The sequence below is a fragment of the Camelus bactrianus genome, chromosome 13 (genome assembly GCF_048773025.1).
Source record: "Camelus bactrianus isolate YW-2024 breed Bactrian camel chromosome 13, ASM4877302v1, whole genome shotgun sequence".
NCBI lineage: Eukaryota > Metazoa > Chordata > Mammalia > Artiodactyla > Camelidae > Camelus > Camelus bactrianus.
In genome coordinates, this window is record NC_133551.1 from 51,242,014 (window position 1) to 51,258,924 (window position 16,911).

A 16,911-nucleotide genomic window follows, 5' to 3' on the forward strand; every position below is an offset into this window, starting at 1 on the left:
TATTTATATATGATTTTCATTTCTAGCACAATTTCCAAACTCTGAATTTCCTAAGTGGTGAGAGGAAGATGTCTTTTGTTATGTTAATGAAGTAACTTTTGGAATGTCTTCAGGTCACCTAAGGATGGGGACTTGTTGTCAGGGGAACCAACCCTGTGTTTGTAGGGTTGGAACTTTCTATCCCATCCCTTGACCTCTTGGGTGGGGAGAGGGGGTGGAGGTTGAATTGATCACCCATTGCATAGTCAGTCATGCCTGTGTAATGAAGCCTCCATAAAAACCCAAAAAAGAGAGGGCTCAGAGAGCTTCCTGGTTGGTGAACACCTGGAAGAGGTGTTCTCTTGGAGTGTGATGCTCCTGGAGAGGACAGGAAAGTTCTGCGCCCTCCCACATACCTTGCCCTATGCATCTCTTCATCAAGCTATTCATCTGTATCCTTTATCATATCTTTTAATAAACTGGTACATGTAAGTAAGTCCCTGAGTTTTGTGTGCAGCTTTAGCAATTTAATTGATCACAAGGAGGGGGCCATGGGAACCCATGATTTGTAGCCAAGTCAGATAGAAATTGTGGGGGACCTGGGGAGCAAATACTTGTGATTGGCATCTGAAGTAGGATGGGAGCAGTTTGTAGGACTAAGCCCTTAACCTGTGGGAGCTTATAAGTTCTATCTCCAGGTAGATAGTGCCAGAATTGAGTTAAAATTTTAAGACACCCAGCTGGTATCACAGAGAATTGCTTTGGTGTGGGGATCAGAAGACTCAAAAGTGAAGTGTTCTGTGTGAGTGTGGTAGTGATATGAGAGTAAAGGAAACACACAGGAAAGAAAAACATAGGAGGTGGAAAATTGAGGATTTTTCTTTATACTGAGGCTACCCCAAAACTTCATGAGCTAATTTTGGGGTCTCCCTCCCAGAGCTATCAGGAAGGGAACTATTTGAATACACTCACAAGCAATGAGAGGAGAGCTTAGTTTGTTTCTCTTTACAATCGCAGTGTCCTCTGGTCCCAGTCCTCTTTATAGAAATCCAGTGGGAGGGTAGAGGTGTTCTCGGGCTAGTTCTGAATTTGGGCATCTCTCAGCAAATACTTCAGGAAGGTCGCTGAAACTACGATGTCCAGCCTTCTGAATTTACCAACCACTTATCTGCTTGCTCGTAACTCTATTTTCATCCTACTATGCCCTCCTCTGTATAGCCAGGGGCTGGAAGTCTGTAAACTACATTTCTCAGACTCCTTTATCAATTGGCTTTCTGTTAGGTTTTGCCAATCAGAGGCACTGGTCAGAGTTTGTAAGACAGAAAAGGAAAGCCTTTTTTCCTTTCTCCAGCAGTGGTAAGAGCAGCAAAAACAATGGGTGGGTGCAGGCTCTTGGGCCAAGCAGTAGTCTTTCAGAAGTGGGGGCAGTGGCCAGCACTCCAGCATGGCACTCTTGAACTCTAGTTCTGGCAGTGACAATAGCAGCAAGTGACTTCAGACTTGCAGACTTCAGCATCAGCATGGATGTGAGCTCCTGGCATCCTGCAGGGCAGCAGTGGTGGTGTTCTAGTAGTGACTGCAGCAGGTGCACAATGCAATGAACAGGAGCTCTGGAGAGCATCATCTTACCTAGTGCCCCTCAGTCCAGGGGTGGTAATGGCATCACCTAATTAGACGTCTCTGGGTAACCTTACTGTCTGTGTTTTGTTCCTCCGGCCTTTCTAATACTTTTGTGTCCAATCTCTTGTATTAAATTCACTCTGTGAAATACTAGAATCATTTCTGTTTTCCCCAGAATGTGAAAGGAAGTGATATGAGCCACTTCCAGCTTCCTCCACTCTCTCTTTCCCTTTTCACTGGCTGGAGATCTTAGGGAATCATAGAATCCCAATGTAGAAGGAGCCTTGGTCCCAAATCCCTATACTAAGGAGAGCTACCCATCAACCTGACACCAACCCTAGGCTGTACATAAGTAAGAAATAAATTTCTATTGCATTTGAGTTATGATAATGGTTGGATCTATTTGTTACAGCAGCTTAGCCTCTGCCCCAACAAATGGAGCACCTTAACAGTGATTTATATATTTATGTGAACATAGTGCTTACTTGGGCCAGGCACTCTGCTAAGCAATTTATCCTTGCTGACTCCTCACACAACGAGTAGTTCTTTTTATTATGTCCATTTACACAGAGGTTAAGTAACTTGTCCAAGAGCTGTCTAATTTGAAAGTCTGTGCACTTGAAAGTCTGTATATAGATAGCTATTTACCTTCATGTGTATGTGTGTATCTATATCGATATCATCTATTTTTTCCTCATTCGTTTTGTTCTCTGCTTGCCTCTCGTTTCTACCCTCTTCATGCTGCCCTGACATGTGACTTTGCATCAGTTGGCCTACTTTGCCCTCTGGCTTCTGGTTGTGTTTGGCCGATAGGAGACATGAGTAGGAGAATGGCACATAGGAATAGAAGCAGGTCAATGTATTTATTCCACCCACCCTCAGTCTCTCTCTACCAGGCCTGGTGTTGGCAGTGACTGTCTTCCTTTACTAAAGGCCACGGCTCCCATTGGAAGACTCTCCTACAGTAACAGCTCTGCCTGCTCCCTCTCTTGCCCTTTGGGACCTAGAAGTGGGAATGGCTCTCCACTGGTGCTAGTCCCAGGATGCTTGGGAATAATACCTTGTTGATTTCACAACCCTGCCCATATCTGTGTAAATAGTTCCCTATCTTCAGTTGTCTCTTTGAGTGCCATCTGTTTCCTGTCAGCCCTCTGATATTATAGCTTGTATGTGTTTTTATAGTTTAAGAACTTCCTCTGTCCTGGGTAGAGACACTCTCCTTCCCTTCTCTGGATACACACACTCTGGGAGGAGTTGACTTTACTTCCCGGTTCTAGGAGTAGGCAAGTGACCTTGTCCTGGCCAGTGAGAACAGGGCATCTCCCACGCCTCATTTTCAGCAATTGATTCTGAGCTTCTGCGATCAGCCAGAAGGCCATGTGAGGATACAGTGAGAAGGTGGTTATCTGCAAGCCAGGAAGAGGCCTTTCACCAGGAATTGAACTGGCTAGCACCTTGATCTTGAACTTCCCAGCCTCTAGCACTTTGAGAAATAAATTTCTGTTTTTTAAGCCAAAACAAAGCAAAACCTCTAGCCTCGCCTCTTGACGAGCTGGTCCTCTTCCCCTATCGCCTACCCACCTCAACTTTTGCTCGATTAGCAGAAGCCCCGCCTCTCCACTCCTTCAGCATCCCTACTTGGATTGGACGAATTCCCAGACTCTCCGCCCTACTTTTGACAGATGCCTAGAAGTCCCTCCCCGTCACGTGGCCTAGCCAGAGGCTATCTGCTCCCCTTTTGCCCCTAGTTTGGAATAAAGCGTTCTTTCTTGTTGCCTTGGGTCGGGAGCTCTCAGCTGCCAATGCAACTGGGACAGTCGGGCTGGGCTTTGGGGAGACCCCCAAGTGCGGGGAGGCGGTGTTCCCAGAGCCTTGAAACCTTCCAGACCCGCTCAGTGTAAACCACCTCGGGCTTGTGTCAACATCCGAGGCCGGAGACTGGCGGCGGCTGGGGACAGGCCCGTCTACGGGACGGGAGGACCGGAGGGTGGGGAATGGAGGGGTCTGTGGGGTAGGCAGAGAGGTCCATCTAGGGGAGATCCCGGGAAGCCTCTTGGGACTCCGTGAGAGAAAAGGAAAGCTTGTCTGGGGAAGTATAGGAGTCAGAGGCTGAGCGGGCCCACCACTAGCGTGGGGCTAGGTGGAGGCTGGGTACTTCGCCATCCTCGCCGACTCGTCCTGCTCTCGATGCCATGGCATGAGAGGAGTGGGTGTGTTGAGGGGTGGTGTTGGGAAGGCGTGGGTCGCTGACCACTCCATCTATTCCATTCCCCACTCAGTTCCTCGTCGTCCTCCTCCGGTTTTCGGTGGGATGCGGAGGGCGGATACATCTTGTGACTCATACCCTTTTCCATCCCTACCCCCGCTGGGCCCAAGAAGGAAAAGCTTAGCGACTCGGCTATGGCTCTCTTGTTTCCATAGCAACAGTGCGGTGGTTTTTTGCGAATCCACTTCAATCGTGGACCCTTTTAACTTCAGGCGATGGCCCGGGGACTGAGCTTCAGGGCGGGATACAGATGAAGATACAGCCCTCTCCCTTCCTCGCGGCTCCAGGAAGGTCAGTGTGGCGGGCTGGCGGGGCGCGCTCATGTAGCCGGGCCTCTCTGGCCACCCTGTCCCCACCTGAAACCCCGCCTGCCACTCCGCCTCAGTCGAGCCAATCAACGCCCAATCTGCCCGGGATGAGGCGGGGCTTATGCAAATCTTGTCGGCTCCGAGAGACACATAGTGATACAAGAGCTGGGAGACGGCTCCGGCGCGGACCTTGGAGAACCTGGCGGCCGGCCCGCGAGCCAGTCTCGGTCCCCGCGGCCCGCCGAGGCTGAGAGCCATCCAGCGACCCGGCGAGCGGCCTCAGGTAAAGCGGGCAGGGCCGGGCGGAGGCCCTTGTCCCCTCCCCCTCCACTCTCCATTCCCATCCTGGTCTCCTGCCCTCCTGCCCTCTCTGGTTCATTTCCTTGACCCCTGGCTCCACCATAGGCGGCAGCATATGGAGGGCCAGCTCCTGGCTAGGGAACCCCCACTCCAGTACAGGTCCCGGGAAGGAGGAACAGCTGCCTCCTTACCCCCAGAGCAACCACTGTTCTGACCACCAACACACACACACACACACACACACACACACACACACACACACACCCCTGGGGGTGTGGTGTTGCTGATGCTAGAGGAGGAACCCCTTACCCTCCCTCTTTCAGAGATGGATAGTCCACTCAGCCCCATAGCAACCTCCCACCTCCACAATAGCCCAGCCCCACCAGCAGCTCACTGCACTTGACATCGCAATGTCAGCCTCCACCTTCACAGAGAGCCCACTCCCACTTCACATTGTCCCCTCCAACTGTCCACACCTCCACCTCTCAAGCTGACAGGTTACAGCACACCTGGGGGAGAGAAGAGGCTCCACCACCCAGTTCTCCTCATGACACTCTCAACAGGTCCTCCCATTCAAGGCCTCTTTCACCTGGCTGGAGGATAAACCAGGGACACCACCCCCCAAGCAGAGCACTTATACCTGTTGGTCACTGCTGCCTAAGTCCCAGCCTCCTCCATTTCCTCACCCCTCACAGCCAAAGCACAAGTCTTCCCATCCTACCTTTCAAATATCTTTCTAACTTGTACTTTCTCTGCCCTTCTTGAGCCCAGTTGCTCCCTCTCTCCTATCTCCCTGGGGCTCCCCCAAGACCCTGCCGAAGCTCCATGTGGACTATATCGTTCCTGCCCTAATGCAGCCTGAACCTGGAAGGTAGAAGAGCTGGGTTCATATCTTGCCTTTGCCTCAGTTGCTGTTTGACTTTGGCCAAGTCACTTCCCTCTCTGATCCTTCACGAAATGGGGGAAGCGGGGTGCAGGACAGAGAGTGGATTTGATGAGATGATCTTGGACAGCCTTCCAACATTGACACACGCTGGTTCTGTGGCTGATTATGAGAAAGCAGGACCCTTTCCCCCTTTCTCTGAATCATTAGGACATTTCAGAGAGGAGACCTGGGGGGCTTTAGTCCTTACCAAAAGGACATTGCTTCTTACCCAGGCCTGGGTATGGGCCAGCCCTTCCTACACACTCTTGAGGCCCAGGTTCCTTCTCAGATGTTAGGAACCTCTCCTAGACCACCAGCCCGCATGGCATGGGCAGCTCCAAGGTGGAGGTGGCCAACAAGACCCACCCTTTATTCACCATCCCCTGCCTCTCGTTAATAAGAAGCAAGAGAAGACCTGGCTGTTGCTGCTATGGCTGCTGCTTGGAGAAGAGCAAAGGGAGGAGAGGAAAGAGGAAAATCTCCTGACCAGGGAGCTGCTGTCACCATGGCAACAGTCTCAGCACCAGCTCCTCTGAGGCTGGATGAGGGTGTGGGATTATTGCCTCCTTCAGTCCCTCCCACCCTCACTGCCACTTCCCCTTTTGGAGCCCACAACCCTGAGCCTAGCCTCTGAAAGAAGCCTCTGAGCCCAGGAGACAGCAGTGCCAGCTCCTTCACGGCTCCTCTCAAGAGGAGCCTGCTCATGTTCAGCAGAGCCACGGCTCCAACAGAACATGCCCCCAGTGGACTCTGGCCTTCGCATTCCTGCTGATGGATTCTACTGGACCTTGGGTCCTTTCCCCAGGTCTGGGTTCCATTGTCTCTAAGTGGGTGCAATGGCAGGAGAATGCAGATAGGCAAAACTGCCTGACACCATTCCAAGGAGGAAGAAGGGGGTTCTGCCTCTCCCATATAATCTGTGAAGGGACAATCACTGAACATCTCTGTCTTCTTTAGGTCTCTGCAGGGTTCTGTGCTGCCACCAAGGGCAGAGCTGTGGGACAGCTACAAGAGGACAAATAGGAATATTGGGAGAAGCACTTTTCTCACTGTCTGAACTGCTCCCAAGCAGACTGGGTTATATCAGGAGGGGATAAGCTCTCTGCCAGGGAGCAAAAGGCCTGGAGAACTTTCTCTGTTCAAGCAAGGGTTTAATGCAACGGTCTCTTCCAAATCAGGCTTCATTCTGGAATTCTAGAGCACTAGGTGAGAGTCAGAGAGTTCCGGAGTCTACATACAAGTGGGGCTCAACTCCATGGCCTCACAGGGTCTACCAAGTCCATGCTGCTGACTGTCCACTGTCCAGGTAGAGAGAGGCTGATCATAAGGAAGTGGGCTTCAGTTTGGCCTGAAGTCTGATTATAGCTGCCTCCGCCCAGAAGAGAAGAAAGAATGTTAGGGAAGATGAAAACAGCTAAGCAATAGGTGAGGTAGCTTCTGGCTGTGAGCAGACTAACCTGAAAGTATGTAGTTGTGAGGAGAGCAGTGGGATGTGAAGCTAGACAGGTGGGCACCTTGACACTGGATTCTAGAAGATTCTGGAGTTTGAGGGGGCCCATGGGTATGGCCGCCTCAAGCCTATATTGTACTACTGGGCAAAACCAGAAAAGACATTCCCTTGCAACAGAGGAATCAGAAGGAAAGGCTCTCCCGCAGAGGGAGTTGAGCCCACGGGCATGGTTTGGCAAGCAATGCCCCGGCTAGGTTTCAGCCCACTTGGCTGTGCCCCTGGCCCTGACTATGCGGGGAGAGAGGACCTAATGAAGGCTCCAGGAACACTTCAAAAGAAAGAACATTAGGATTTGTAGCAAGTTGGACTTTGGGAAAAGGGAGAGGGGAAAAACTCTAGGCAATTATGATCGCATTTCCCCCCTCCGATGATGGAGGGGAGTAAGGCGGTGTAGAGAGAAGGACCATCACAGGTTCAGGGTGAGTCTGGTTGTAGATGTGCTGAGTCAGAGGCGCTGGTGGGTCACCCCAAGGGGTGGATATTTCCTGGGTATCAGACACCATGGCCTGGATCCAGCATGATAGTCCCACTGAGGCCAAGAGGGATCGGAGCTATGATTTTCCTGGAAGGCAGATAGGAGTCTGTACTGGAAAGAGGAGCCATGATTTGGAGAGGGCGGTCCAGGCAGGGGGCATGGATTCAGCCTGGGTGCTCATCTAGACCCTTCCATGGACGTGCTGTATAACTCTGAGCCAGTTTTCTCCTCTCTATGGGTTCCAGTTTTCACTAAAATAAGGGGATAATCTTAAAAAGCACCACCAGCTTTGGCCTGCAGACCTAAGAGCAGTAGAAGGAATGGAAACAAATGAATGAGGGGGCATAGTCCTCAGTGGATCTAGGATCAAATGGGAACCGAGAACAGGTTTGGACCCAGGAGACAGATAATGGTGGGAAGGCAGCACAGGGTAGGGAGGAGAAAAGGGACAGAAGGTGAGAGCCACACAGACACATAGACAGCATCACACACACACACACACAGACGCATGCTCTCTGGCAGATTTGCAGTCTCATACACTGACGTGCTCCCACCTACACCCAGCCCCTTACGCAGATACTCAGACACATCCCACTGGAGACAGAGGGAACCGCTCTGCCTCCCCCATCAGACAGCTCCACCTCTGGGTTCTCCAGCTTCCTTAACCATACCCTGAACCTTCAGTGTGCTTTGGACTCGGGGAGGGGGCTGCTGAGGATGGAGCCTGCCTCCTTCTGCCCATGGCTGTTCCAGATGCATCCTTGACTCTGGCCCCAGAGCAGCTGTCTTGGACCCCACAGTTCCAGGTTCTTGAAAATGGCGCACCTCCCCCTCCCTGGCATCTCCTGGGAGCTTGGAGAATTCATCATCCTCTGGGGGTGGTAGGTGGGGGAAGATGTTGCTGCCCCCACTGCTCCTTGATCTTTCCTATGGCCCAGAGATATCGTGTAACTCACTTGAGGTCACACAGCAAGGGAGGGGGCATGGAACTGACCAATCTTAGATCTGGTTGTCTAGGGCACTCCCAGCAGTAAAGATTAGAAGCTACATGGGCATGTGGTGGGCTGTGGAAATGGAATTCCTTCTGCCAGTCTGAGAGCTTCCTTTTCCAGAGTATTTTCATGACAGGCTACCCTACAGTTGGAGTCTGGCACCCTCCCAAAGAGACTCCAGGCAGGTCAAATTCACCTCCCAGGTCATGTCTTGGGAAATTTAGGCTTTAGAGGGAAATTTACCATTCATTTAGGTTTAAATATGAGAACATAGATTTTGATATGAAAGCATCAACAGAAAAAAAATTTTTAAGTATCCAACTGTACAATGTGCTTCTCATGCCAATAGTGTGATTTGATATCTTTTCTTAGTAGGAAAGAGTTTAGCATGGTCCTGTATTTTTATAATTTTGTCATTTTAGTAGACTTCTGTTACCCCCTATTTTGGGTGGAGATTTTCTTCCCCCTGCTCTTTAAGGCACTCTTGTACAGAGGAGAGAGCAGAGGAGGGACAAGGAAATTAATCTCATTTGTAACATGCCCCTGATGTGCTCTTTTTTACGTTTCAAAAGAAGCGTTGTGTTAAGATGAGGAAACCAAAACTCAAAACTGTGATGTGAATCCCTGTCACACACTGCAGAGGAACAAGGTGGCTATTCTCATACAGAAATGTCTGACCCTCAAGCTAAAGCCCTTGGGATTTCACAAGTTTGCTCAAATCCTGATTCTACTGTTTCAGTAGCTTTGTAATGTATGAAATGGACATTCCTCCCGTGGAGGTCAGATAAAAAGTCCACCCAGTCTTTGGGCCCCGCTGGAGCCTCACTCCAGCCAGGCTTCCTGGGGAGCGAGCGCCTGTACCTCCCTCTGCAGAAACTTCCTCTGGCACAGGCTTACTTGAGGGGCTCATGTTCCAGCTGGGGACAGACTCTTCATTCTCCCAAACTTGCTTCTCAGCAACACCACCTTTATCCATTCAGCCCCAAATCTAAGCAATTATATCAACTCCTCTCACTCCCGCATCCAGTTACCAAGTCCTGTCAATGCTCCCTCATAGCATCTCTCAGTCTGTCCACAACCCCTACCCTAGTGTCATCGTCTCTCACCTGAACTGTGCAGCAGGACCTTCTCTGCTCTCCCTCCTTCCCCCAACCCAGGTCATCTTGCACACTGTAGCCAAAGAAAAATCCTGAAACACATTCTCTCTCCCCAGCACCTAGGTCAGGACCTACCATAGCGTAAACAATCTATAAGTGTTTGTGGAATGAATACAATCTTCCTAGCCCTTGCTTTAAAACCCCAGGAGCTTCTGTCCCCCATGGGTAAAGGCCAAACTCCTTGGCATGGATTGAAAGCCCTTTACAATTAGCCGTCTACCTCTCTGACCCAGTTATGAGTTAGTGGAGGTTGGCTCATGCCTACTTCATCCCCGTCACTGGCACAGGGCCTAGCACACAGCCTCACTACATGCTTGGGGAATGAGTGGACTAATGAAAAGCAGAATGCAATCAGGGTCATCAGTGCTACCAGCTAGGCTTTCTATTTGCACAGAGGAACAAGGGAAAGAAGCTTCTTGCTGGGATTTTTGAAGAAGAACTAGGGAGACAGTGTTGGGGAACTCCTGGTAGGAGAGGATCCTGCAGAGGCAGGTAGGGGCTGAGGGCAGAAAGCTCTGAATAGCAAGGAGAGGATTAAGACTATCGTCTATGGGTGTAGGGAGCTATGCAAGGTGGGAAGAAGAGAGGAGAAGACGAAGATTGTGGCATGCAGACTGGTCAGTGAGGAGGAGAGCTGACACCTGCGAGGCTAGAGATCCTGGTTGCCAGGGCAGGATGTCTGCTGTAAGGAGAAGGGAGGGGCCTTCTGGGGAGAGAGGAGGCCCTATTATGGGGGAGTGTAATGAAGAGAAGGGCTCCATTTTGTGTGTCGGGGGTAAAGAAGGGCAGGGAGGGAGGGAGGAGCTCCTATGGGAAGGGTTGAAAGGACAGAGACCAGCTGTAGGAGGTGGGGATTTTGGGGGGTGGTGGGAGTGACAGGAGCGGGACCCACCCTGCTGTGGAAGGAGGGGTCCTGGCTGTGGGAATGTAGAGTTTGTTATGAGAGGGGGCTGTTGTGGAGAAAAGGACTCTTGTCCTACAGAGACCTAGGGGAAAGCTGCTGAGGTGAGGGTCTTGCCTTGTCCCCCAGGCCCTGCCATGGGGAAGACCAACAGCAAGCTGGCCCCAGAGGTGCTAGAAGACCTGGTTCAGAACACTGAGTTCAGCGAGCAGGAGCTGAAGCAGTGGTACAAGGGCTTCCTGAAGGATTGCCCCAGCGGCATCCTCAACCTGGAGGAGTTCCAGCAGCTCTACATCAAGGTGGGCGTGGCCAGGCACCCAGGGAGCGGGTCGGCGGGGCGGGGCCGGGGGCGGGCCGGGAGCGCAAGGCTGTCGCTGAGCCCCAACCCTCCGCGTCCCCGCCTCAGTTCTTCCCCTACGGCGACGCCTCCAAGTTTGCGCAGCACGCTTTCCGCACCTTCGACAAGAATGGCGACGGCACCATCGACTTCCGGGAGTTCATCTGCGCCCTTTCGGTCACCTCCCGCGGCAGCTTCGAGCAGAAACTCAACTGGGCCTTTGAGATGTACGACCTGGACGGCGACGGGCGCATCACGCGCCTGGAGATGCTGGAGATCATTGAGGTGCGCTGGGGCGGATCCGAGAGGCCGGGTGTGCCGCGGTGACGCGCTCCCTGTCTTCACTGCTTGCCGAGCCCTTCTCTGGGCCACCCTCCTCTCGGGCCTCAAGAGTCTCCTCTCTGCACCCCACCGCTGTCCCCATCCCGCCTCCCAGGATCCAGTGGCCAACTAGCATTGTTTGAGCACTCAAGTGAAAGACAGGTCTTGTGCCAGGGGGTCTTTAAGGGGTAGGGATTGTTAGAAATCCCATTTTACAAATGAGGAAACATATCAAGTGGAAGTTCATGATTCTAATCCAAAGAGTCTGACTCCAGAGTCTAAGTTCTTAACTCATTATTCTTTCAACGAATATATATTGAGTGCCTACCACGCGCCAGGCACCGTTCAAAGTTCTTGCTTTCATGGGATGTTCTTTCCAGTGAGAAAATTTAACAACAAAACCTATGCTATGTCAGGCAGTAAATGTTATGAAGAAGATAAGCAAAGCATAGTAAGGGGAGAGAGCGATGGAGGAAAAGCAATTTTACAGAAGGTGAAATGTGAACAGTAGCCTGGATAAGGTGAGCGAGCTAATGGCGTAGGTGTCTGGGGGAAGAGTGATCTGTGTGTGGAGAACGACATACGCAAGACTCCAGGTGAGACTGTGTTTCCAGTGCTCAAGGAGTGGCCAGGAGACCAGGATGGTAGGAGAGACGTGAGCAAGGGGAGAGTGGTAGGACACGGGTCAGATCGGTAGCTGGGAGCCCCATCACTGAGCATCATAGTCTGGGGCAGAGACTTGACTTTCTTCTGAGTGAGATGGGAGGCCCTTAAGGGCTCTCTCTATTCTCTATGTGGAGAGTAGAAAGGGGGTGGGAGGGCAACAGAAGCAGAGAGACCATTTCGGAGACTTCCACAGTGGTCCAGTCAGGCGTGGATGGAGGTGACCACCATGGAGGAGCAGTGGAGGTGGTTGAAAGTGGCTGGATATTGGGCCTATTGCAAAATCAAGGTTGACGAGATTTGCTGAAAGATTGGATATGGGTGTGAGAAAAGGAGGGTCAAGAATGGCATCAAGGTTTTTGGTCTAAACATCCAGAAGAATGAATTTACTATTAACTGGGACATAGCATGCTGGGGCAGGAGCGGGTTGGTGAACAGTTGGCTATTAGACTTGTTTGGTGTGAGATGCTCATTAAACATCCAGTCTTAATGACTCTACATCACCTTCCAGTATCCTCACCATCTCCCAGTGTTCTCCCTGCCCACCCCGATACCCCCAATCCTCCCTTCTCATAGTGAGTGTTCACACCTCCCTCCTGGCCCCACCAGGCTATCTACAAGATGGTGGGCACCGTGATCATGATGCGCATGAACCAGGATGGGCTCACACCCCAGCAGCGTGTAGACAAGATCTTCAAGAAGATGGACCAGGATAAGGACGACCAGATTACACTGGAGGAGTTCAAGGAAGCAGCAAAGAGTGACCCGTCTATTGTGCTGCTGCTGCAGTGTGACATGCAGAAGTAGAGGCTGGTGAGGGGCAGGGTCCCTGGCCAGGAGGGTCATGGCCACCTCCCAACCCAATGACCTCTCTGGCTGGCCCTTCCCCAGGGGGAGGGGAACTCCAGCCTCATTCTCTGGCCCACCCACCCCTCTGCCCAAGCCCTTGCTCTCCTCAGTCAAGATCCTTGAGGGACCACCTCACCCTGGGAAAGAGATAGATCCTCAGGTATCCTATGGTCTAGCCCCAGCCCCTTGGCCCAGAACCAACATCCACTAGGCATAGGGGAGTTGGCCTTTGCCCCAGGATGCAGGATGAAGGAGGGGGCTGGCTGGGTTCTGCTTTGAAATTCTGCTCTTCCTGGGATTGTACTTTGTAGGACATGGTCCCACAGACCCCAGTAAAAGGGCCAAATTGGGTCTGTCCTTTGCTGAGGACCCAGATCCCTTAAAGTGGTCTCTGCCCTGCTCCAACGACTCTTCCTGGCCCCTCTGGCCCCAGCCTTTGGAGTGTTCATTCAGTCCTTTCTTCAGCTAACGTTTATTGAGCACTTGTCCAATGCCAGGAACCTCTGGGTACTTAGGATATGGTAGCTTACAAGACACATTCCGAGCCCTCTGGTGAGGCAAACTTCCAGTGATCAGGGTCTCAGACAGGGATATCGAGCACAGATGAGCAGAGGGTGCAGTAAGGCTGGTTAGTTTGAAAGGAACTATTAAATCTTTCCACTCAGCTCCAAGCAGAGCTGCAGGAGGATGAAATGAAAAGTGTTTGGAAGTCTAGAAACTATGTCAGTGGAAATTTTAAGAAAAATGGAAATTTACATAATACTTATTTTTTTAGTACCCTTTAAAAGAGCTAAAACCATTTAGTTAGTTGAGGATATTAAAGTATACTTTATATTATTTGGTTTCTTGGAAAATGATTACATGAATATAGAAAATGCTAATTTTCAGGGTGGAAAAGAGAGCTGAGAAAAAAGAGAGAAAATACCATGCAACTTACCAGATGATGCTTTTTCTTATCAGGCTAAGTCCTGAGCTTTCACCATCAGCAGCTTCTGCTGCTTCCTTTTTCATGATCTTTTTCAATTCAGCGAGCAGCTCCCTACTGTGCATTTATTCCAGTTGGGTGCTGACTTCAGAAACAGAAAACACAAGGCTTGCAGAGAGTGAGACAAGTGTAGTTCCCACATCTTGGTAGTTCCGGTCTGGATTTGGTCTAGTTTTAGGACGGGCTTGTTCATTCACTGCTACAGAAGCAGAAGGAGCTAGAAGAAGAGGACCAGCCGGCCACTGTTTAGGCTGCCAAGCTGCATTTATGGGCCAAATGCTTAAAAATGTGTTGGGCATGCTCCTTTTGAAAGGCTTTTTCTAACCCCAAATCCTAAATCTGCCAGGTAATTCATCATCTTCCAAGTGCACTGGCTTTGCTTTCCAATGTCTGCTTTCCAATTTTGGATCCATGAGCTATACAGCTGCATGCTTTGGCTGCCAGAAAATTAATCTTGCTTCTTCATCAAGCCTTTCACTTTATTTTCTCCTGTACTTGTAATCAGAAACTAGCTTCGATGTGCTATGATAGTGGATTTCCTCTTGAACTGCTGGTGAAAAGAGCCTAGTACACAGGTGCTGTCAGCCCAGGGTGGGAGCAGGGAATGATTGCTGAGTCCAGGGGTGCGGGATGGTATCTGCAGGAAAGAGATGCAACGTACCTCTTACCCCTGAGTGCTCACCTGTCCTCCCTCTCTGCAGGTGGAAACTCTTTGGGATGCTGACCTTTGGTCTCAAACTCCTTTGGATCTTCCTTCTTGCTGCCCTTGGAGGTAGCAAGCTCACTGGGTTGCCACCCTCTTCTATCCTTCTGCCTGTGACCAGCCACATGGTAAGGCTGGGGAATTCACATCCTTAGGCAGTAACTGAGTTTTTATCCAGTAATGTCAAGGGATTGTCCATTGCTCTGAGGAGCTGGCCATCAGGTGTGCCTTGTGCTGCCCGTCAGCACTAGAGATACATAGAGGTCCAACAGTCTGGCTCAGCTGAGACTTCCAGTGAGAGGCTTTTTACAAAGTGGGGCTCTTATCCCCTAAACATTGAATCTGACCTAACTCACAATCACACAGAACTTCATGGCTTTCAAAGGCTTGCCATCGACCCCATCTCATTCTGCCCTCACGGTAGGGAAACAGGGGTTTTTCATTCCATTTCTCCCGACTTGGAAACCAAGGCACAGAGTGGGGAGTTCCTTGTGCAAGATCACTCACACAGTTGGGAGATAGCAGTGTCAAGACTTGAACCCAAGGCTCCACGAGCCTTTCTTCCTTCAGAGTCTCTTCCCTGTTTATTTCTCTGACTCTGAGTTGTACAGAAGTTGACTGTTGGGGCAAGCTAAGTTGGTTTTGGTCTTTTGCTTCTGCTAAGAAGTTTCTGAGGCTGTGGTCTTCCAAAAAGAAGAGCTTGGTTGAAGTCCCCACATTTTCAATCATCTCATTTTCTATTTCTGGGCAGCTCTGCTAACAGGTCAGTGCTGTCCTAGGAGGCCTCTGACTCAACCCTGGAAGCATCTTGCACTGTCTTTACCACCATCTTCATCCCTGAGAAAACTGTTTTGGTTTTTCCTAGCTGGTGGGCAAGTCCCAGTCCTACCCATGAGGGCATGTTTGATCATTCCAAGCTTCTGGACACATACCCATGGGTGATATTTCCTATTCAGGCCAAAGCTTCTCAGACATCCCAGCAGCATGAATATATTATACCAGGCCAAGAACTGGGACCACCATCTTGCTGATGGGAGGAGCCACAGGCAGGCCAGGGCTTGCTCCCACATGCTTCTGGATGCCCCAGGGACTGCGTGCTTGGGAGCTCTTGTGGTAGAGCACCGGCCCTGCCTTGAGAGGAGAGGTAAGCCTCCCATCCCTGCCCCAGCTGAGAGACTTGCCACAGAGCACAGGGTTAGCAGAGACTGAAATATGACCCGCATAGACACAAAAATATACAGACAGTTCAAACGTTGATATCTACAAACTCTCCACTGAAATTCTGTATCTTCTTGCAGCAACTCTGTGAATTGCAAGGTCCCCAAATCTGCCTTCTAACTGTATTCTGTCCTCATTCATCCTTTTGGGCTAATTGATGAGCCCTTTATTTCTTATCTCTAAAAATCATCAGCAAAGGTGACTTCAGATGCCCATGCCCTCTCTAGTCTTTTGAGCTGTAGTCAGGATTATATGACTTACTTTAAAATCAAAAGTTAAGCAAAAGGAAGCCCATAAGCAAAAGGCACTGAATCTTTTCCTGACAATGACAGAGTCCCTAGAGTTAGAAATTCATCCTGCTGCAGAGAGACAGAAGGAGGGGAGGGGAGAGAAGGGAAAGAGAGAATAAGAGAAGAAGCTGGGCAGGGTAGTAAGCTGACACTGTATTTTTACTCAAAAATGTATTAAAGCAACAAATATTTCCTGAAGATCCACCCTGGGTGAGGATTTGTGCTGACTTTAGAGATCACCGTAGGGGCAAGAATACATTTCTTACATGTTTTATTCATCAGTTTTGAAAAAAAGAAATTCAAATAGTGCAGTTGAAAAGTCTCAGAAAAATACGGGATTTTCTTCCTGACATTTTCAGGGTTTTCTTTTACCTTCACCAGAATGTGGGGGCAGGACTGGGCCTCCCAGGGTGTATGGCCCTTCCTGCCTAGTGGAGGCTTCAGGAGCGCAGAGGCCTGGAGAAGGAGGGGGGTTGGGTCGCAGAGGGGGCCTCCCAACTCATTCTCCTGAGTGGCCGCTTGTCCCCTTCCGCTCCTGGCTGTGCCTGCAGTGACTCTCCACGCTGTTCGACCCCATGCTGTGTCGTGTGTTTTTTTCCACTGACAGTGAATAAAAAGTGTGACCGTGCTGGGGGGCTCCTTCTCTTCCCTCAGCTGAGACAGGGTGGGTAAGGGGAAAGGGGGAGAAGAAGTCTGGGGGAGCCCACACAGTGGGGGAACTTCAGCCACCTCCTTGGGGCTGAGGTCCTTGTTCGAGGTTACGTGAAACAGAGACTGCTCGAGCTAGTTCAAAGAAAGGGGTGAGCAGATTACAAGGGACCCTGAAGATGGAAATTCAAGAACAGCTGGGCCTCAAGAGAACAGTAACTGTCCACGGGGCCTCTGCCCTCTCATCTCTGGGCCTCGCTGGCTCTCATCCCTTTGGCAAAATTCGCATCTGTGCTCTCTTCCTTTGTTTCTCTTCAGACACCCTTGCTTTCCCTGAGCAAAGCAGCCGCATTCCCAACTCTGTATCCAGACTTACCAGCAACTGCCAACTCCCTCTGCATCTCTTAATCCAGTTCTCAACCAAAAGAATCTGTTTGGTTCAGCCTAGCTTTTGGTGGGGGCCC

General features: G+C 50.6%; 1 protein-coding gene across 1 annotated transcript; it reads left to right on the top strand.

Moving 5' to 3' along the window:
• Window positions 1–4,157: 4,157 nt before the first annotated feature.
• On the top strand, window positions 4,158–16,427 carry HPCAL4 (hippocalcin like 4). Its single transcript, XM_010959820.2, has 4 exons — window positions 4,158–4,456; window positions 10,563–10,732; window positions 10,840–11,055; window positions 12,364–16,427. Exons 2-4 carry the CDS (start codon window positions 10,571–10,573, stop codon window positions 12,559–12,561), a joined length of 576 nt encoding a protein of 191 aa, XP_010958122.1. The 5' UTR covers window positions 4,158–4,456; window positions 10,563–10,570; the 3' UTR covers window positions 12,562–16,427.
• The last annotated feature ends 484 nt before the right edge of the window (window positions 16,428–16,911 follow it).